At 38.4% G+C, this 21,931-nt stretch overlaps 1 protein-coding gene across 2 annotated transcripts in view; it reads right to left on the reverse strand.

The window, feature by feature from the left end:
• Window positions 1-21,931, reverse strand: part of Sel1l (SEL1L adaptor subunit of SYVN1 ubiquitin ligase) — a 58,892-nt gene that overhangs the window by 5,654 nt on the left and 31,307 nt on the right. For both annotated transcript variants that reach the window (XM_004837100.3, XM_004837102.4), the window contains 12 exons: window positions 19,770-19,851; window positions 19,280-19,434; window positions 17,213-17,269; window positions 13,642-13,710; window positions 12,127-12,204; window positions 11,049-11,111; window positions 9,716-9,803; window positions 9,088-9,236; window positions 8,191-8,356; window positions 7,775-7,849; window positions 6,242-6,414; window positions 1,075-1,203 (listed from right to left, as the gene is read on the reverse strand). In XM_004837100.3, coding sequence (XP_004837157.1) covers window positions 1,075-1,203; window positions 6,242-6,414; window positions 7,775-7,849; window positions 8,191-8,356; window positions 9,088-9,236; window positions 9,716-9,803; window positions 11,049-11,111; window positions 12,127-12,204; window positions 13,642-13,710; window positions 17,213-17,269; window positions 19,280-19,434; window positions 19,770-19,851 — 1,284 coding nt within the window. The remainder of the gene's footprint in view (window positions 1-1,074; window positions 1,204-6,241; window positions 6,415-7,774; window positions 7,850-8,190; window positions 8,357-9,087; window positions 9,237-9,715; window positions 9,804-11,048; window positions 11,112-12,126; window positions 12,205-13,641; window positions 13,711-17,212; window positions 17,270-19,279; window positions 19,435-19,769; window positions 19,852-21,931) is intronic.

A 21,931-nucleotide genomic window follows, 5' to 3' on the forward strand; every position in this document is an offset into this window, starting at 1 on the left:
CGACTGCAGCCAGTGATTAAGGCTGTGGGAGACAGGGGTCTGATGTAGTCCTGACGGAGAGTCAGTGAGCTGCTACATGAGTAGCTTTTTAATCAGAGGAACAAGACTGTTTCAATTGGCAGAGGGTGCAGCACACCATGGCTCCTGCTGCTCCACAGTCCCGGCAGCTGGCATTACACACACACAGGAACCGGGGAGCCCCACGTCTAGAGGACTTCAGGAGCTGGGCTCAGGTGGCAGAGACAGCAGTCTCGTTCTCTTCACCAATGCCGATGCTGGAGCAGATAGATTACATTTACGTTTGTCAGTGAAAGCCTGATCTCGAGCTAATGCCGCAGCAGTGCACCAACCTGTCCTAGGAGACACTGACGAAGGCCTGACACCTCAACCTTTCCTGGTCCTGAATGAACTAAAGTTAAATGGCCTTTGTTTTTTAACAAGGGTTCTGAACATTTTAGGGAGAACTCTAGTGTAAAACTCGTAGATTCTAAGTGCACCTGCCTGTACATTTTATTAAATCAAGTTGATGGTTTTGAGGAGAACAGGTAACCCATCTCCTGTGTAGGTTCTACTATTAGATTATTTAAACAACTCAAGCTATCTTTAGGGAAGAAAATTCTGGTGGCAATTATAACTGATGTTTTATTACCAGAGAAATATGAAGTACAACAGCCTGGGCAGTTTCTCAGGTTCTTCTTCCTTTTTCCCTTTTCCTTTTGAAGGTACTGGTTCAAATACTCACCCGGCAGTCACCTGACTTAATGTTTACTGTGTTTAGTTAACTTCGGTTTCCACTGCCACACGTCCATCTCGGTTTTCCCTAAACACCCGCACCAACGGAAAGTGCCTGAGCACTAGGAACTACAGTAATTCATAATGCTGCCTAAATCCTTTTGCGTCTACACTCAGTCCTCACCTGATGAGGTCTTTTGGTGCTTCAGGTGAGCAGAAGGGACAAGACCCGACACTCCCAGGGTTTTCCTCCCTATGTCCCAGAACTATTAAATACAAACTCCCAGGCCTGAGACAGTGGTATCATTTGTATTTTAATTAAAAGATCCACAGACCACTTACATTTGTTTCTCTGATGTACTGCAAGAAGTACACAACGCCCAATTTGCAGAGTGCTAGGAAGACTGGGACTTGTGCATCGGGGCTGGCTTCCGCTGCCATGTCATAAAAGCGTTTTGCAAGATGAATATCCTGTAATACAGGCAAAAGACCAAAATTCATTCCGTGTCAAACCAGGTAAGAATACTTACTTAGTTTTTATATTAGGAAAATTTGTTTTACCTTTCAAGTTTTCATTTTAAGATGAAATTCCCTTACCTAAAGAAAAATGAATTTTCCTCACCTAAAGAAAAACCCAAGTTTTCTGATTTCTTTAATTATCTAACTGTAAATTTTGATGAATTTCATAAGAAGTTACAACACTTAGCTCACTTTCCTCCAATGTAACATCCTGTTGGCTGCACGCAGGCATGGCTACCGTGAACCTGGAGATTCAAAGGGTGAGCTCCAAGTTTCAAGTTGTTTTCTCCTACTTAAACATCACTCAGTGTAAGACATTTTGATTTAGTTTAAATTCTTAGTTCCCTCAAGATTTTCCAAGAGGCGCTTGTCTTGCTCAGTGTTAGAGGCCTCGACACTCCAGGTCCTCAGTGTCCACACACGCTCTCTTCTGAGGACAGGCTGTGTGCTCAGCACCTCTCTCCCCTGCAGAGAAAGCCCCACGGCTCGGCTGCCTGCCAGCCTGCCTCAGGCGCACTGCCTGGGCACAGAAAGACCTCGGGGCTCATCGCATGGAGACACACCCTGAAACACTGGTTTTGGAGAAGGCTCCGGTATTGATGAATTGAAAACCTGTTACAGGACATCTTGTTTTAGGTGTATTTCTATAAAGGAGCACAGAAGTCATTATTAATTTAGGCTCAGGGTGGAGTGTTGGGAATTCAGGTATGTGCTAGAATGAATGGGATAGTGGGAATTGTGACAGTTTTCACTTAAAAATCTCTCTTCTTCCATTCCTGACTATTGTTGAAAAATACCAAACTCATAGGAAAGAATCCCATGAGACATGAGAAAGGGCTAAAAAGGACCCCCCCCATAAGTAAATACGGTTACTTTCAGTTTGTCCTTGGTATGACATTAGTTAAAAAGAATGGTACCTTCAAAAAATACCAATAGTATGGTGTCCCTGATTTTTATAAAATATATTAGCGCAGGATGATGAGATGATGAGAAATGGAAAAAATGGAAATAAAGTCTTTGTAAATAGGGAAGGGTGGAGGGGATGAAGGGAGGGCTAGGAATTGGGAAAGATAAGAACCAAGATGCATCATGTAAAGGTACAAGTTCCCAATGAGAAATGTAAATGTGTTGTATACCTAAAATGTACCGATAAAAGAATTTGAGAAAAAAAAAAATACATTAGCGCAGGACTGGGGTGTAGCTCAGTGGTACAGCATGTGCTTAGTGTGTCCGAGGCCCTAGGATCCATCCCCCACACCAAACCAAACCAAATCAAACCAAACAAAACAAAAAAACGAATATTTTTTGGACTGCTCTATTTTTTAAGATCATAGGTTCAAACTATGTGATAACAGAAACTGTAGACAATTCAACAGGGTGATTAAGATTTAGCAAATCCTGTTTCCAACTGTCCTCATCTTTACTTAATACATTTTCCTATTTTTTTTTTTTTTCTTTTTTTGGTACCAGGGATCGAACTCAGGTCCTTGTGCTTGTGAGGCAGGTGGTGGAACCACTGAGCTAAATCCCCGGCCCCTACTTTACATTTTTCTAGCTATACTAGATGGTGAAATGGTTAGTATGCAGCAGTATAAGTATTTCTTTCATTTAAAAATAGGGAAAAATAGGAAAAGGTAATCATGATGTCTTATAAAAAGTAACAGAACTATTATGATATTCGTACAGGAATATTTATTCTCAAAAGTTGAACTCAAGTTCCTTCCCCCTATGCTTATCAAAAGAATATTATGCCTTTTTTTGTCATAAAAATTTATACTATTTACTATATATTTTATATTAGAAATCAAATTATAAGAAGTACACTTTAATTTTTTTGTTTTATAACCTATTATTAAAGCAAGTTATTAGTTGTATCCCTTAAATATATGCCTGGGCTGACTGGCCTGACAACCAAGAGAGGCTTCATTAAAAATGTTTATGAGGGCTGGGGATTTAGCTCAGTGGTTCCACCTCGCGCCTCATAAGTAGAAGGACCCGAGTTTGATTTCTGGTACCGAAAAAGAAAAAAAAAATGTTACACAGGGGGCCGGGGATTTAGCTCAGTGGTGTCGTGCCTGCCCGGCAAGCACAAGGTCCTAAGCTTGATCCCTGGTACTGAAAAAAAAAAAAAAATTAAAAATAAAAAGTTACATGGCAGAGATCTTCTCAAAACTGAATGCATGGGGTCTACAGCCCCAGAGTTTTGATAAAACTACATTTAAGTAGCTAATAGTAATAATTAATATTGCAAATGTGAAGATGACTTTATAATATAAAAATTTACATGTTGAAATAACTAAATATTTTAGAAAATGCAATTTGCCAAAAAACAGTGTATTAGCAAACTGAAATTAACAAATTTCAGTCTACCCTGGGCCAATGTGACGAAGCGAGGGGTAGGACTAGCAGTCATTTCAGAAGTCTCAGCGAAGCTTCTTCAGTGTTCTGCCCAGAAAATGAATGTGAATGGCTCGAGTGGTCTGGAACACCTCCTCCTCCAAGCCGCTGGCTTCTGATTCTTTCCTTTTATCATAAACGAGGGGCACCTCATCAAGCCAGTGGACGGTGCACTTAAAAATAACTGTTTTAAGGCGAGATCACTGATGTTTGGCATATCACGATAAAGGAATGGAAAGAACTGACTATTTTCTATTCCTACAAACTTATTTATGTGAACAAGTTTCAGTCACACATTTATATAAACAAAAAGCAGAATTGGTGCTAATTATACATACATTAATTATACATGAGTTACACATACTTACTGTTTAAAAAACACAAAGTTTTAAAAAATCAAAATCATATTATTTTATTGATTTGATTAACAATGTATTAATAACTGGCCAGCTGTGACTAGTCATCTAAATTTTTAACATTAATTTTAAAATTTCTAGATCATAGAAAATAAAGCTCAAAATAAATTTGTGTAATTGTTTCAGGTAACTATGAAACTGAAAATATGATGGACTGACCATTAAAGACCTAATCATGGACGGGGATTTAGCTCAGTGGTTTCGCCGCCTGCTGCGCAAGCGCAAGGACTCGAGTTCAATCCCTGGTACAAAAAAACAAAAAAAACCCAAACCAAAACAAAAAATATATATAAAGACCTAATCATTAAAAATATAACATTAGAATGTAATTTTATATGGGGAAGCAGTGGTTGAAAATATAAACTTTTTTTTTTGAGACAGGGTCTTGCTATGTAGTTCAGGCTGACCCTGAACTCACTATGTAGCCTAGGCTGGCCTCAAACTCACAGTAATCCTCCTGCCTCAGCCTCCCGAGTGCTGAGACTATAGGGGTGCACCATGTCTAGCTAAAAATATAAAGTTAAGGAGCAAAGTTAAAGATACAATTTTCTTTTTTTTAATTAATTTTATTGGTACATTTTATTGGTACACTTTAGGTATACAATTCGTTTACATTTATCATTGGGTGTTTGTACCTGTACATGATGTATCTTGGTTCTTGTTTTTTTCCCCATTACCTGTGCGCCCTTCACCCTCTCCGCCCTCCCCTATTTACATAGATTTCATTTCCATTTTTCTTTTCTTTTCTCATAGTTCTTCCTTTCCCTCTTTTCCTTTCCCCTTCCCCTCCCTTCACTCCTTCGTCTTTGGACCTTTTTTCCTATTTCAAATTATCAATTATTCATTTTAATCATTTTAATTCTTGTTTACACTATCAGTTTCTCACACTAGTGAAACTACTTGGTATTTACACATGTGTGTCCTGTTTATTTCACTTAAGAGTATGGCCTTGATATACATCCATTTAGCTATAAATGACTCTAGTTTTTCATTCTTTATGGCTGAGTAGTACTCCATTTTATAAAAAAACCACATTTTCTTTATCCAGTTTCCAGGTGATGGGCACTTGCTTGGGCTGTTTCCAAGCTTTAGCTATTACAAACTGTGCCGCTATGAACATGGGTGCATGTATATCACTGTGGTATGATTCTTTTAATTCTTTTGGGAAGATACCCAGCAGGGGAATAGCTGGGTCAAATGGGACCTCTAGTCCTAGTTCTTTGAGGTATAAAGATACAATTTTCAACTAAAGAACTTGCTTTATATATAAAAATCAATAATGGTAGATATCATTTGTTATTTAGATTCCAATGAACATTTTAAGAGCAATTTAATAATTTTATTTAAAAAATGTTGGTATTTAAAATGGCTGGAATTTGTTGACTGGTTAGTTGGTTGACTGACTGAGACAGGGTCTTACTATGTAGCCCAGGGTGGCCTTAAACTTGTGATTCTCCTGCCTCTGCCTCCCAAGTGCTGAAAATACAAGCATGTGCCACCATGCCTGGCTTTGCTGAAATTTAGATTTTTTCCAACATAAGACAAATATTAAATGTCAACTTAAAAATTCGGAATACATAATTTTTTCAAAATTCTTTTGAGGTTATGCAGGCAAAAACATAACACCATGGGTTTAGAGAATGTCAGACTTCATTAGGAAGGTATAAGAATCAGAAATAAGTTCATCAGAAAAAATTTTAATTTATTCTAAAATAATTTAGGAAGCTGGGCTCAGGAGGCTGAGGCAGGAGGACTGCTGTGAGTTCAAGGCCAGCCTGGAATACAGAGGGAGTTCAAGACTAGGGTGAACTACACAGTGAGACCCTGTCTAAAACAAAAACAAAAACAAACCATAAAAAATTTTAGGAACAACACAGAATCTGGCTGAAGATGGAGATATTTTCTTAAACAAGGAGCTGTTAAGAGAGGCACGCTACATTTCTGTTTCATGAATCTGTCTTCAGCTTAATACCCTCACTCTAACAGTGCAGAGATTGATGTGTGTGTGCTGGGAGATGAGATTCCAGGGCAGTTTTCCAAAATAACAACTCAGGTTTGGAACTTAACGGCCTAACATCTGATGGAATTCCAAAGCAAGTCTACTTTCCATACAAAGGCAGGCATCTCCCATCACCATCCCATGACTTGAACATCTGCTGAGAAGCAGCCACACTCACCTGTTTAATGCCCAGGCCCTTCTCATGCATGTATCCGAGGTTAAACATTGCTTGTGCACTGTGCTGTTGCTCAGAAGCAAGACGATAATGAATGAATGCAGTCTCGTAATCTACATCAGTGCCAAATCCATAGAAATGGTAGTCTCCAAGCTTAATTCTAGCCACAGTATAGCCTTAAAGAAGTTAAATGCAAAACTGCCAATAAATAAAGTGCTTAAAACAGACCAAAGTCATTATCTCCATTAACATGCTCATATAAAACAAAGAATTTTAATTCATAGTACACAAACTTTATAATACAACCCTTGTCTAAGCCATAGGGTCAGTGAAAATTTAAACTATAAATATACCTCTTTTGCAGAATGCACTGTAAGAGTTAGGGAAAAATAAAACAAAGCAGCAGTATTGTTTTACTAAATATTCCTCTTAAATGACTGTGATCTACTTTATCACACTGTTCACATCTTTAAAAAGTTTAACCATTGCTTAGTTTTGAAGAAGGGACAGGCATTGTTGAGTAGAGTATGTGTGAGAAAGATATATTAAAAAGAAAAAGACAAGGGAAAGGTTAGAGTCAGTTATGGCTTATATCTAGATGTCTCCAGAAAACCTCATGCACTCATAGGTGGGAGTTTTAGGAGTGGCTGGATCATGGGTGTGTGATTATGGGTGAGTGATACTACATTAGTCCACTGATTTGTTTAGTACAGTTCTGGGTGGGTATGATGGACTTACTGAAGAGAGAAGACCCACCTTGGGTATAGGTGGCATCAACTAATAGGCTTGCAGCTTGGAGGGAAAAGGCAAAAGCAGAAGGAAGGCTGTTGCTTCCTGCTTGCCATGCCTTGGGCTGTTTCTCCTCCGTGATTCCCCTCTGCCATGCTGCCCTGCCTTGGAGCCAGGTAACTATGGACTAAAACCTCTATAAGCTGTGAACTAAAATAGACCTTTCTTCCTTTAACTTGTGGGTGGTATTGGGCATTTTGTTCCAGCAATGAGAAAGTAACTAAGACAGTGTCCTCTTGACTTTTAGGCTAATATTCTATTACACATTCTATTCAAGTCTCATTTTATATAATAAATTGGCCTCAACTACACCAAAGTACAAACCATAGTAAGATGGAATATCCAGTACAAAGACAGTACGATTCAATTTAGAAACCCCGGCGCTAGAGTTATCATTTTAAGAATAAATTCTGGGCCAGGAATTTAGCTCAGTGGTGCTGCCTCCTGTCTCACAAGTGCAAGGGCCTGAGTTTGATCCCTGGTACCGGAAAAAAAAAAAAAAAGAATAAATTCTGATCATGATGTAATCAAGTTAAGCAACAGTATCTTTGTTTTTGTTTTTTTTTTGTACTGGGGATTGAACTTGGGACCTTGAGCTTGCGAGGCTGGTGGTGGCACCACTAAGCTAAATCCCTGGCCCTCTTTGCTTAATTTTAAAGTGATGAATGACATGACAATGTTCATGGGAGATAAAAATCAATAGAGAGGTCCCTGGGTCAAACTTTTATCCTAGTACTAACCACTCACCTTGAGAGGCGGCCCTGTTCCAATGTAGTAAAGCTCTGGGATAAGTTTCATTCTCATCAACAATGGTAGCTTCTTCTACAGGAGAAGAAAGAAAGTACAAATTAAGCAGTCAAGGAAAGGCACTAGAATTTTGGCTTCATTTGCAAATTAGTGTGGATGTGTGGCACATAAAAAGTATTACGTGAGTATTGAAATCAAACAAGTATCTGAATAAAAGATTGAGCTCAAAGGAGTCAATGGATTTGGGGTGCTGCTACTTCCTGAAACACGTTTTGACCATTGTACCAATAATGAGACTAATTACTAATTACAGCTCTAGGCATCCAATATTGGGAAAATGTATTGTATAACCACTGTATTTTGAGAAATGTTTAATGAACCCAGTTAGACATAAGGAGAACTAACATGAACCTTACTCTGATCAAGAATGAAGGCTGCATTGCTCTGTGCCACTTCGTACCCTTGTTCTGCCAGCAGGAGGTACTGGATCACTGCAGCATTGTAGCCACCGTCTTTATAGCTGTTATAGGCAGTCATCAGCCTCTCTGACCAGCGGCCTCGTTCACACACATTCTTAAACAACTATGAGAAGAGGGAAAAAAGGGAAGATATGCCAAAAACTAACTTCTGAACCTTGGGCTACAAGTGATTGTTAAGCTTACTCTTTGAATCTCTAGAAGCTTGGTTTTATTTACTCTTCAGAAGTTAACATGTTTATAAAGAAACAGCAAAGAATTATATACCATTCACTCTAGCCAGGTACTATCCTAGTGGTGTATGTATATTATGGATAGTAACACACTAAGTCCGGCCGAGTAGTTCATGAGGGGCCCTCCTATGCAGTCCTATTTTACAAGTGAAAATACTAAAGCACAGAGAGATTTAGAAACTTTGCTAACCATTTATCAATGTCACTGTGATTTGTCAGGTCTGAGGGAGCTAAAGAGGAAAATTTCCAATTAGGAGATATTAGCATTCCCCTTTGGAGCATTCATTCAGCACATTCTTTCTCTTTGATGCTGATTATACACACACACACACACACACACACACACACACCCCAGATACTGTCCAAGATACAGCACACACCACCATCTGCTCTCATGAACACCTATTCTAACAGAGAGACAAACTAAGTAAGTACAACAGTTACGCAGACCTCCAGGGTCTTCCCTTAGTACAGTAATCGTAAGAAAGCTAAGTCTTTTTCTACAGGAGAAGAAAGCATGCAAAGAAAGCCAGAATGAAAGGGCCAGCCCCTTGTTGGGAAAAGGAAAACCCACTTTCTGCATGGGCCAGGAGAAGCACCTCACCTCCACTGCAGTGTGGCAGGACCGCATCACACCTGTGCCGCTGGCATGCATCTGTGCCAGGTTATAGAAAGCCAAGATATGGCCTCCTTGAGAAGCTAAATTAAAATACTTCAAGGCCTGTTTGTAATCTCTCTTGACTCCAATACCATCTGTAAGGAAAAAAAAAGTCACATAAAAGGTCTGTAAGAGCCTTAAATTAAGATTTGGGTAAGCATCAGAGTAGACTTCCCTATGAGGAATAAAACTGTTAGGAAAGTCAAAATTCATAGTAAACAAGTGAACCTGATTTAAAAAGATTAATATATTAATACTGATTAATTTACAGTGAACAAACCGCAAGACACACACACAACTGAGTTGGAGAACATTAAAGCCAGAACTGGACAGCCCTCTTTTCCATATCATCGTGCCACCTAGCGGAAAATACATTAGTTTAGGTCTTGGTGTCTTCACTGTTAAACCTTTTATGTGCTGTGTTCCATTTTTCAGAATGGCACATAACAATGGAACATAATAAAACTTTTTCTCTTCAAACTTTTGTTCCTTGAGCTTTTCTAGGTAATATGTATGAATTTCATGCAAAAATTGCAACCTTTGGCATAAATGAGTTAATTCCAACGTTACTCACTATAGTACATAGAACCAAGCTGTAGTTGTCCATCTACCCAGCCTTGTTCAGCAGCTTTCTGGAAATACTTCAGTGCCAGATCATAATTCTATAGGAAAAGACATCAAATGATGAAAAGGCTTAAAGGGCTGACACATTTAGAAGTTAAGAGATTCACAGTAAAAAGAATAAACAAAAGAAACTAAAATATCTTCAAGAGTTATTAAAAGGACTATTTTTTACAGATATTAATGTTTCAAGTTGTAGAGCAATAAATACTTAAGACTGAAGAAAAACAAATAAAAGTCTTGTAAAACAATTTGTGTGATTGCTTTCAGCATAAAAGCTAGAATATGAGACCAGAAGAAATCGTCACCCTTTTCTATTAACCAACTAATCCTTTTAAACCAGTTTTTCTAATATCGAATAAGAAAAAAAACCTCTCTCCTTAATTTTTCCTGCTCTGTGTACCTTACCAGACAATCTATGACCGCTAGATTGCAAAGGTTATCCAGAGAAAAGTTAAAGACTGCTCCACACTTCGGTATCCTAAAATGACTAGGAGGAGTCACAGCGAGACCACACCACTGTGTTTTGTGTTTGGGAGTAACCACAGATCACACTCTTAAATCTAGATCTTACTTTCAGGCCCAAATTAAAAGAACACACTGATTGGAGAGATCACAGGAACACATCACAAATCTAGGGATACCCAACATGAAAAGGCAGCACTGAAGAATGAGAAACTATGGCCAATGAAAACCAAGAGCCAGCAGCCACAGAGCCCCAGGGAAGAGAAAGCTCAAGTGAAGTAGAACCAAAAAATGTCAACTGGACTGGCATTTAGGAGAGAGGGACAGAGAGGGCAGTACTGCTAAGAACTACAGGACAAATGACAGTGGCTTCATGAAGTTTATTATTTGGAGAAATTTCGCTTTGTATTGAGGGCTGGAGAAGAGAGGTGGTAGCTAGAAGGGGCAAAGGGCAGAATGGAAAGCTTCTCCCTCCTAAACAGGAGACTTAAGCATTTTGTAAGACTGACTTAAGCAGTAGGCAAGGGAGGTATTTAGTCTTAGAGAAATGGGAAGAGTGAGGAGGACAAAGAGCAGAGACAAAAGTGAACAGCTTCACCCAAGTCAGAAGATGCCAGAATTGGAGCCATCCTCTGAAGACAGCAAGAAAGGGGTTTAGGGCAGGACACGGCAGGGAGCCAGACTCAGAGACAAGGGGAAAACACTCAACTTTAGGCACCATGGAATGAGCACCCTGGGCTGACTGGACACTAGCGGCGGAACACCGCCTGACCTCGTTAGCTGATTGGTATTCGAGTGAGAACACTAAGCTGAACACTTACAACTTGAACTCCTCTCCCGTAGAGGTAGGCCATTCCAAGCCCACTCTGTCCAACCGGGTTGCCCTGAAATCCAGAGAAAGTAGACAAGAGTGAAAAGAATTCACTGAAAAGTGGGCAAGAATAAATGACTACAAAAGCAATCATTCATAAACACATTCAAAACATGTTTTAATAGTTTTCAATTCAAAACTTTTCCTTTCCTATCAGGCGAAACATAGTACTAACTGTCAGACATTTGGTGGGACTGACAGGAATCTGGTTACAAAGAGTAAGCAGTAATTCATTTAGAATTAAATTTTAGTGACTTACGATTATCTATATCATGGATTTATGATATAAAACATGAATAACATATTTCATAAAGATTAAAAGATGTCACATGACTATTGACTCTACTTCATGACATCTTCCCTCTTAACCTTGGGTAGAGTCAAATGTAATGACAGCAATGCCACTATTCAGGTGGCAAAGATATACTTAAGATTAGTAAAGTGTCACAGAGCAAGGATACTCAAATAATAATAGTTGCTTTGAGATTCAAAAGAGAGAAATCCAGAGTTCACCAAAGCTGACACAACAGAAAACGTGTCAACAAAGGGGCCAACAGTACTCCTCTGAAGAGCAGTCAGGTGACAGCTGGAGTATGGGAACACGAGGTTGGTAAGTAAGTGAACATGCTGGAGAGACACAGCATCACTACACACATGCAGTTTTCTCTGGGCCAAAGAAAGCCAAATTATGTATTAAGATTATCAAAAAAGCCCAATTATGTAACCTTTTAAACTTCAAGTTGCCATCCAAATAAGGGAGGTTATATAACTCCCAATTCCACTGCTAAGATCAATGTTTCCTTGATTAGGAAACTTCTCAAAGAAATTGAAACAGAGTTAATATTCAACAGTCTAGTTCCTAAAAAAATTTTTCCTGCTTATTAGGAAGACTGTCCAGTCAGTATTTTCACATGAATCATATTTACATACAGACCTTTAATGACTTATGGCATGACTTGGTTATGATTAATCTTTCAATGTCATACATTTGTTAAATATTAGCAATACATCGAGTCAGGAAGGCTTACCATGTCAGCAGCTTTTTTAAAGTAGTGTAGAGCTGTCTCATTACTCTGAGGTACAATATCACTTCCTTCTGAATACATCTAGAAAACACACCCCAGTTTCGGTCAGTGCAGTAACTCTCTCTCCAATTACATTTTTAAAAATCTCAACTCATTTTGATTTTTATTAAGTCTCATGAAATCTTTCCAAAGTTTAGTATCCTCCACAGAGTATTTTAGAGTTAAAAGCAAAAATATATTTCATGTCACATCAAATTTATAATTTATGCATAAATACAAATGTATAAAATCAGCTTACAGACTCATCTCAAAAGAAGAAACCTTTAACCTGCAGACAAATCTGTCTTGGTCTATTCCAGGGCAGTCACATGGCTAATGATTGCCTTGGGCTCAAGTGGGTGGCTAGAGGAGGCCAAGGAGGCCATCAGTAGGATTCACTTCCCCTGCCCACCTCTGCTTCTCTCAGGGTAAGGGAAATGAAATGATAGATCTTAAGTTCAGGACAAAAAATACCTAAAGGTTTTTTTAAAAAAGGTTTAAAATATTAAACAATGAGAGTATCAGGTATGGAATATAACAAGAGACTAAAAGAAAGGAAAACAGAATGGCCAGTGCCATTAATTATCCAAGTACACGTTGGAGAATTAACAAAGTTGTGTTCTGAGGTAGGGTTAATTAGTAATTCAAAGCAAGGGCCAAAAAAAAAAAGTTTTTAAATACTTAACAGAAATGGATGGGGTAATACCAATTTCCATGCTATGTTGGAACATTTAAATGTAGTTATCAGGCCTTTGTGATCACATGGGAAATATTGATGAGACTTTCCTATGTGTACAAACCTCTGAGATACAGTCTGTCTGAACTTCCTTACGTTAGAATCTGGTTGTACATGAAAATAACCATTGGCTTATACTGCATTAGTTTTCTAAATAATGAAGAAGTTTTGAGATTCTTCTATGGAATCTGTTCAGTAAGTCTTTTTTTTTTTTTTTTTTTTTTTGGTACCAGGGATGGAACTCAGGTCCTTGCGCTTGCGAGGCAGGTGGCGGAACCACTGAGCTAAATCCCCGGGCCCTACTCAGTAATTCTTTAGATGTACATGTTTCCAAAAGAACTACACTGAGAAGTAGGTATTTAAACTGTCAATTTTAAACAGTTCTGTAGATAAATTTCAATGAACTCTTATCTTCATTCTGCATGAAAGGAAACATGCAATTGTGACAACCTCAGCAAAAAACTGTACAACATAAGGTGTAAATTTGTCATTACTGCGTAAAATGCCACAAAGCAGAGCTCAGATACTCAACAGAGGATTAACATATTAATGGCCAAATACTGTATTTTTAAGTTGCCTAAGAAAATGCCTCAGAATAGCATTTACCTCAAGACAAGATACAACTTTGTACTGGACATTTTATTTCCCATTTATTTTTGGTACACTGTACTTCTGAATATAATATGTGCTTATTATGCAAACATCTTTTATTATTGCATAATACATTCCCAGGATATACAGACCTTTCCTAAGAAAGCCATCGCATGTGAATTGCCAGCATTAGCTGCTAAATTGAAGTAGTCAAATGCTCTCTGTGAGAAAAGAATTTATGATAATCATTAGTTTTTAAAAGAATCCGTTTTAGCTGAAGTAATTACTCCAGGAACACTAAAGAAATCTTGTTATATTATGTGGCTTTATAAATAAACAATATCCAGTCATCAATAGTTAGAAATCTGTATATCTAGAAGCTTTGTTTTATCCACTAGCTACACCAAGGAACCATGTATCCTTAAGTCATTTCATAGTTACAGCCACAAAGAAATTCTTGTATTTCCTAAACTTAAGCCAAGAAGACCTGTGTTATTTACATGCAATGTCAGCAAGATTCAGGCTGCTTACGACACCTAACAGCAGCTCAATTTCTTCTCACTACCTTACTATTGGTAACCTGAGAGAAGGGAAAAAAACCTAAGGTCTTTACAAGCCATGGGACATATTTTCATTGTTCTCTAAAGAAATAAAACTTACTTTTGTATTGTTTAGAAACAAATTTTGGATTCTACTTAAAAATCACATAACTGAACAAACTGGCGTCAGCAGAATTCATTAACATTACCCTCAACTGTACCGTCCATCTTTGTTAAAGACCTTGTACCATCAATTACTTCTGCGCCTTGCTGATTTAACCTCCCCTTCTTTTTGGTCCTTTCCCACTCAACTGGATTCTAGTAATCTGTTATTAAAAAGCAGAACCAAAACACACAAAACCCATGTTTCCTTTAGATTCCCAATTTTTCTTCAATGATGACTTGTTAACTACCTTCCTTCACAATTTTCTCAAATGAATTGACTACAGGCGCTTCAATGTGCCCTACAATCAGTCTTAATTGGTTTCCATCCACACTGCTTCAGGAAGAAAGCTGACCAAGCCACCCATGACTTTCATATTGCCAGTAAAATTTGTCTCATCTCCCTCCACCTTTCTATAGCATGTGGCAAAGTCCATCTCTCTCTTTCTTGAAACACTCTTTTGTTTGGCATACAGGATGTCACTCTCCTGGTTTCTCCCTTTACTTGTATCATCTAAGCCTCCTTTGCTGATTCTTATTCTACTGGTTGAACTCTACTTATTTTAGGGCTCAATTTGTGATTTGTCACTTTACATTCTCTAAGCAATCTTATTTTCACTCCCATGGCTTCACATTCTATCAAGATGATAGTAACCTCTAAATTTTATTTTACTTTTGCTCTAAAGTAGTCTATTCTACTTCTGAACATTCAAAGCTTGGGCAGATCTCTGAAATCTCTTCTTGACCTCACCTTGCTTCTCCTCCAGTATTTCTGTTTAGCTAGGCTATATGCAACCTACCGGTTGCTCAAGGGACCTGACCCCTTCACTCATACCCAATGCATCACTATGTCCTGGTGACCAACAAATACATCTTGAATCTATCCAGTATCTTCCATTATCATGGTTCTAGTTCAAGCTACATTTTCTCTCACATGAACTTCTGAACTACAGTGGACTCTCAAGTTATGACCAGCCCGACATATGAACAACTTAGGTTAATTACATTAATTGAAGATTCATTTGCCTCTTGTAATCTATAACGTGTACCCTGGTAAACATCCACATCTCAGCTGTATTGACTTACAACCAACTTGAGTTTAAACCAACTCTCAGGAACTGATGGAGTTCATAAGTCAAGGGTCCACTGTATTCTCCTCTTCTAATTCATTCTCTATACAGCAGCCAGAACCAATGTTTCGAAATCTGACAATGTTGACCCTTATAGCCTCTTGGAGCTTGAGGGATATACTGGTATGATTAAGGATGGACTGCTTATCTCAGTACTGCACCATGTATAAAAATCTCTGCACTTTGGGCATACCAGCCCTTTTCTGGGTCCTATGCATATTCTGTTCTTTTTGGCCCAGGATGACACTACTTCTCCTGTCAAATGAAATATCATCTACATCTCCTTAGAAAAGGCTTCCCTGACAAATGGTTCCTTCCACCGATTAGCCAATTATTACATCCTTTACTTCTTCATTTGTTGGTGCAATCACTTAAATATGTAATGACCCTACTGAACTGAAGATCTGTGAAGACACAGACCAAAGCTATTCTGTTCAATATTGTATCCTAAATACCTAGCAGTGAATGACACACAGTAGGTACTGAAATATTTATTGAACTAATACAGCTATGAACTAGTTACTAATTTCTTTTGCGATAATTGATCATTTTGTAGTTGCTTTATTCACAGGTACCATATAAGAATATTCTCAAAATTGTTATGCAAAAGTTATACACCAAACTCATTTACCTGATGCTTTCATTACTAGCTTATCTGATGCTTCACTGGCATAAGAAATGCATCTCAATGACCTAAAGACAACGAAAGTTGCCAAAAGCTGTCTGAATAAAAGCAAACCCATCGATATTTGGTACAGTTTTAGCGAAAATATATTTTGCTACCATTTTATTCTTAAAGCTAAAAGGGATACAAGTATACAAAAAGACCTTAATTAGTATACTTAATTGGCATGGTAGAAAAGTTTTAGTAGTCTGATAAACATTTACTGAGAACTTACTACAGGCTAGGCCCTGTTGGGGCTGGGAATAAAGTGACAAACGAAGTGGACATGGTTCATGCTCTTTTGGACTTTAGGTTCTAGCAGGGGACACACTTCATTACATAACTGATTTACAATGGACAAGGGCCACAAGGGGTAGAGATTTTCAGAAATTCTTTGTGGTACATGACCTATTCCTATGAGGCTGGGCTTCAGGGGAGATGTATGATAGGTTGGTGCTGAGTTCTGGAGGATGGGCAGGAATTAGCCACATGAAGACAGCAGGTGGAGCAGTAGTCATTCCAGACAGAGGGACCAGTGGCTCGGAAGTTCTGAGACAGAGGTGACCTTGAGAGGCTCAGATATTTTTGAAAAGGTCTGCGGGTCTGTGACTTGGGGAGCAAGGGGCTGCTAAGAAAAACAGATTGGATCAAAGCCTTGGAGAGCATGAAGACTGGATTTTAAACTACTGGAAATCACAGCGTTTAAGAGTTTTCATCTTGGAACCAGAGGATCAGATATGCAGTTTACTGAGACTTAGGGAAGAAGGTTGTGGCAAATGTTTCACACAAGAGCTAGGTACAATGATGGGAAGACGGGAAGGACGAGTCATATTTAAGATAGAGAAAAGACAAAACTTGGTGACTAGATTATAGTTATATATTCTTAATTTTTCATAAATAACCTACTTTCCTCCCAGTTCCATAAAACATTTTCTAAAAGGTGTCTTAAGACCTACTTCTATCACATAGTTACAGGAAACCAAGACCTGTATGTGTTTTTGGACAGCATGGAGAATTAGGTTTAACATGAATACATCTCACCACTCTGAGGTTTATTCACGCTTTCACTCTTTAACTTCCTGCAGGGTTAGGTAGATCCTGAAAGCTCATTTGTGATGAGTGCTTAAATGACATATGCTGCACATTGGCACTGCCTAGCAAAAAATACATGTGGAGCATAGTTTCTTGTTCCAACATGAGGTGCAAAGCCCAGGAATGGGGCAGTTACCTGGTGATTCTGTTCTACTCCTCGCCCTCCGTGTAGATGCAGCTGTCCAAGACCAACCTGAAAATCAACAGACACAAGGCAAAAGCAAGTGGTAGCATCTTGCATGTGATTAACATCAGACCAACAAGAAACCATTTAGTCATAAAAAGGCTTCTGTTCATGACTCAAAAAATTAGACATTTCATCTTAAATCCTGAAGATATTACTCTAATTATGCTAAAATTCCTAAGAACTAAAAAGGTGTGCTTCAAATTACAAAGTATTCTTATGAAATGGAGAGTGAAATAAAGGCATTTTTAGAATTAAAACCAGGGCCAGGGATTTAGCTCAGTGGTTCTGGCGCCTGCCTCGAAAGCATAAGGTCCCGAGTTCAATCCCCAGTACCAAAAAAAAAAAAGTAAAAATAAATAGAATTAAAGCCAAATTTATCCTCAGTGAACCTGCTCTAAAGGAAACTCTTCAAGGTGCTGTTGAGGCAAGAGGCAAAAGTATCAGTGAAACTTGGAGAGGCAATAAGGAAAGAAAGCAATGAAAAGGTAAATGGGTGCATGAATTTAAATAGATATGTATGTATAAAACAATATTTTGTAAGGTTCAAAAATATATGGAATTCAAGCTGGATGGGGTGAGGGCACATGGCTGTAATCCCAAGCCCCGTAAGGCTGAGGTACAAGGAGTACAAGTTTGAGCCCGGCCTGGGCAACTTAGTGACTTAGCGAGACCTTGGAGGTGGGGGGGATTTTATTAAAAAGGGCAGGGGATGTAGGCTGGTATAAAGGCCACGAGTTCATTCCTCATATGATCAGGGGAAAAAAGGGGGTGGAGAGAGAGAGGGAGAGAGACACAGAGACAGAGAGAGATTGAGAGGGAGAGAAAGAGACAGAGACAGAGAGAGAGAGATTGAGAGGGAAAAGGAGAGAGAGACAGAGAGACAGAGAGAAGAATTGAGAGGGAAAGGAAGAGAGATAGAGAGAGAGAGATTGAGAGGGGAAGGGAGAGGAAGAGACAGAGAGAGACAGAGACTGAGAGTGAAAGGGAGAGGGGGAGAGAGAGAATGAACCTAAAGCAGAGTACTGTACTCTGTTATCCTGAAAACGGCTAGTGCTCCTCCACACTAGCCTCTGATAGGGAAGCATGCTGCGTCTCTACGTAACCACTGAGAGTAGTGAAAGGCTGTCCGATGATCATGTTAGTGGAGGGAGGAGATGCAGCAGCCAGAAGCACACAAAGCAAGAGGGACAGACAGCAGAGATAAGGGAACATGGAAAAGCACAATAAACTGAAAGCAAAACAGAAAATTTAAACCAAAATACATCATTAATGTAAAAGAAAGATGTTTAATGAGACAAAATAACTCAGTTGTAATTAATTTCCATGAGCTAAGATTTAGATCTACTTTTCACTATACTTTTTTTTAATGACTTCCTTCTGTTAGCCTTAAATTGTTTTTAATTAAGTATCTACTATTTATTTCTATATATTCTTAAATCAGAAAAACTACAACCATAATAGAAAAAAAGTTGAAGTTCTTTTTATGGTACTATATCAAAATAAAACATGAAACACACACACGCACACTTGTATGTTTAATCAATGACATCATATGATTTGAACAAACCTACTTCTGTTCCTGACCTTGCGATAATCATGATTAAGGATGAGCACAAGAAACATACGCAGCAAATAGCTCTGAAGAGCATGTGATATTCTAAAAGTCTCAGGGTCTTGTTTAGAGAAAGTGACAGTTTTCATTCTTGGTGACTCTGGTAGGAGCCTTCCTTCTCAATGGCAATGCTGCTCCATTCAAGCAGTGGTACAGGGGAGAGTCACGTGAAAAGCTTTTAGGGACTATCAGTACCTGGGATTCATCCCAGATGAGCCCAGATGTACTCTTTTGAGCATGTAGAACTCTTAGTATTTCTTTTAGTACTCCTCAGGTGACCCTACTACGTAGCTAATAATTGCACAGAGCCATGAAAATGTTACTTACAGAAGTGAATGCTTCCCCTCCCCTGTGTTAAAGTATATAACACAGTAAGAAATTCCCTGAGATATTTGAACACATACTTGCGCTTGTACATCGCCCTTTTCAGCTAGGAACTGGTAATACTGAATCAGATCTTCTTCTAGCATCCCGCTGTTCATTCCCGGGTTTTCTACTTCATCAGGCAGTCGTATTCTCTGCACCACTGAGCCACCTGTTAGCGAGATATCACTAGCAACTGGAACAGGAGACAAAGCAGGGATGCAAAGGGAAGTCAGAAGAGTGTCTCACCAGAAAGTATAACTTCAGCTGCCAAATGTGCAGACATGATGTTAGAGGAAATGGTTTCTACAGTAGTCTACAGATTATAAAATACTAAACCATTAGAAAATTAGACCTTTCCCACAAAATATTTAAGAAGTAGAATGCAAAGAAAAATTTTTTAACAAATAGACTTAATTAAGATGAATCTATTTAAGCCAGTCATATTTCAAATATTACAATAAAAACAGATGCATTTAAAATTAATTCTATTTCTTTTTTCCAGAAAGGTGAAAGGGAAAAAGTAGCTACCATGATTGGCAACAAGACGATAATGGGTCAGTGCAGATTCACAGCTCTGGAGGACTCCAATGCCAGCCCAGTACCGGTAGCCCTGAAAGACACCTTCAGGTGAGAAGAATGCAGTTTCACAGGCCAGAGCCATTACTCTTGGAACAAACCAAGCTCGCCATACTTAGGGTGTCATTTTGCTGTCCTATGATCCAATGTAACACCTCATGTACCCTGAGTGTTAAGTTCTGAGGTAATTTTATTTAGCATCGACAACAGACTATAGCTAAGAACTAGAAAATAAATAAAGTTTCTACAGCAGTCAAAATAAATGCCATGAACTTTATGTATTAAGTGTGTGCATTTTACTCGAGAAAATTACTGAGAGTTGTGTTTAGAGCTGATTTTAATCTTACTTTAGGCACAATCTTAATGCAAATGCATTAATCTTTCAAACTAGCAAATAACAAATTAACAAAATAAGAAAAGTGAGACTATTAGAAGCAGGCACAGTAACACTAGCAATAAATGACTTCAGAATTAAGTGGAAAGAGAGGGTGGGAGAAGGGAGGAAAAATGATCAAGCTGTGATATGGGTGTGTACCAATTTCCTGAGATGAATGTAATCACTATTTATTGCAAACATATACTCATAAAAATAAAAAAGAATAAGTGTGAAGATTATTAATTCAAAGTACAGAAAACAGAAAGTAGAACTCTCTGGAATCACTCTGCACAAATGATTTTGGAGACTAATAATCTTTAGGGCATTACTGTGTGATACCATTCACAGTATTAAATGTTCCAAATCTGGAGTCATCACTTTAGAAGGTTAGTAAATATAATTTGAAAGGGAGTTGTACAAAAATATTTAATACACATTTGCCATATAAAGGTAAAAGTTTTGTATTTCTTGAAAATTCATCTGAAATTTTCAATTCCTGTTTGAGGAATAAATGTTATTATAGATTAAACAAATAAGTGGAAACAACATCAAAATTATTGACAGATGTTTCAGAAAGTTAGAGCAACACTTTGGTTTTCCATGTGCTTCAACTTCTTCAGTGGTGTAGGACCAGTTTGAAGCTCCTCAGCATGACTTGCAGCCTTTTCACGTGAGTCTCCTCTCCCAGGCTGCTCATGAAATGCTGGGAGTTCTACTCTTCAGCTACAGTGAACTGCTTGTATTTTCTTGCAAACACCTTGCTGCTGTCCCTCTGCAGTTACTGCTTCTGCAGCCTGAGCACCTTTCCGCTTCTTCCATTTACTACTATTTATTCCTCAAAAACCCCTCTGCTATTTTTTTTGGGTACCGGAGATCGAACTCAGGACCTTGTGCTTGCAAGACAGGTGGCGGAACCACTGAGCTAAATCCCCAGCCCACCCCTCTGCTATTTCTTTCCCCAGTAATATATCCTTAAATCCATTCTTTGTCAATCCTAGTGCTCCATAACATTCTCACAAATTCTGTGACATTCTGTACAGTGCTGTAATGGTCTCCTTATGTTTCCCTTTCTTGTTGAGGGCGGGTACTACACATTATTCATCTTTGGAATCCTGATGATAAACCCTTAAATATTTTGAACATAATATAGGTAAAGAGAGCTAGGATCTATTCAGTTAGCCAGAAAACTACATTTTCCTTTTTTTAAAGTCTCATATCCTATCAATGACGAAACCTGTAAATCATTTCTCTGCTTTCAGTCACATTTCTACCCAGCCTATGATTCACATTACTAGTGGACTTACATTCACTTGAAACACAGTAATATGCATCAGAAGTCATGTGACCAATCCAAATTCAGTTTATAAAGCAGAAGGCAGGTTAACTGCTTTTGTAGAAAAACAATTTGGTGGAAAGATTCTATATTTATCACCAAACTATTTAGGTGACCAACCCTATCAGGTAACACATACAGATACTCTTAAATGTCCTTTATAGGGCAGTTTTTGTACAGTTAAGTCCTCCATCAATTTAAATGTAACATCTATGACACTCTAATCTAAAAAATACTTGATCCTGCCGGGGATTTAGCTCGGTGGTTTCGCCGCCTGTTGCACAAGCGCAAGGACCGAAGTTCGATCCCTGGAACCAAAAAAAAAAAACAAACCTCGATCTTAAGCTGATCTCAATTAAGAACACTGGAAAAGTTGTAGCTAGAGTCATTCACAAATTTTTCTGC

Source organism: Heterocephalus glaber, unplaced genomic scaffold (assembly GCF_053883595.1).
Source record: "Heterocephalus glaber isolate CG9 unplaced genomic scaffold, H.glaber_assembly_v1.0 deba00001608, whole genome shotgun sequence".
NCBI lineage: Eukaryota > Metazoa > Chordata > Mammalia > Rodentia > Bathyergidae > Heterocephalus > Heterocephalus glaber.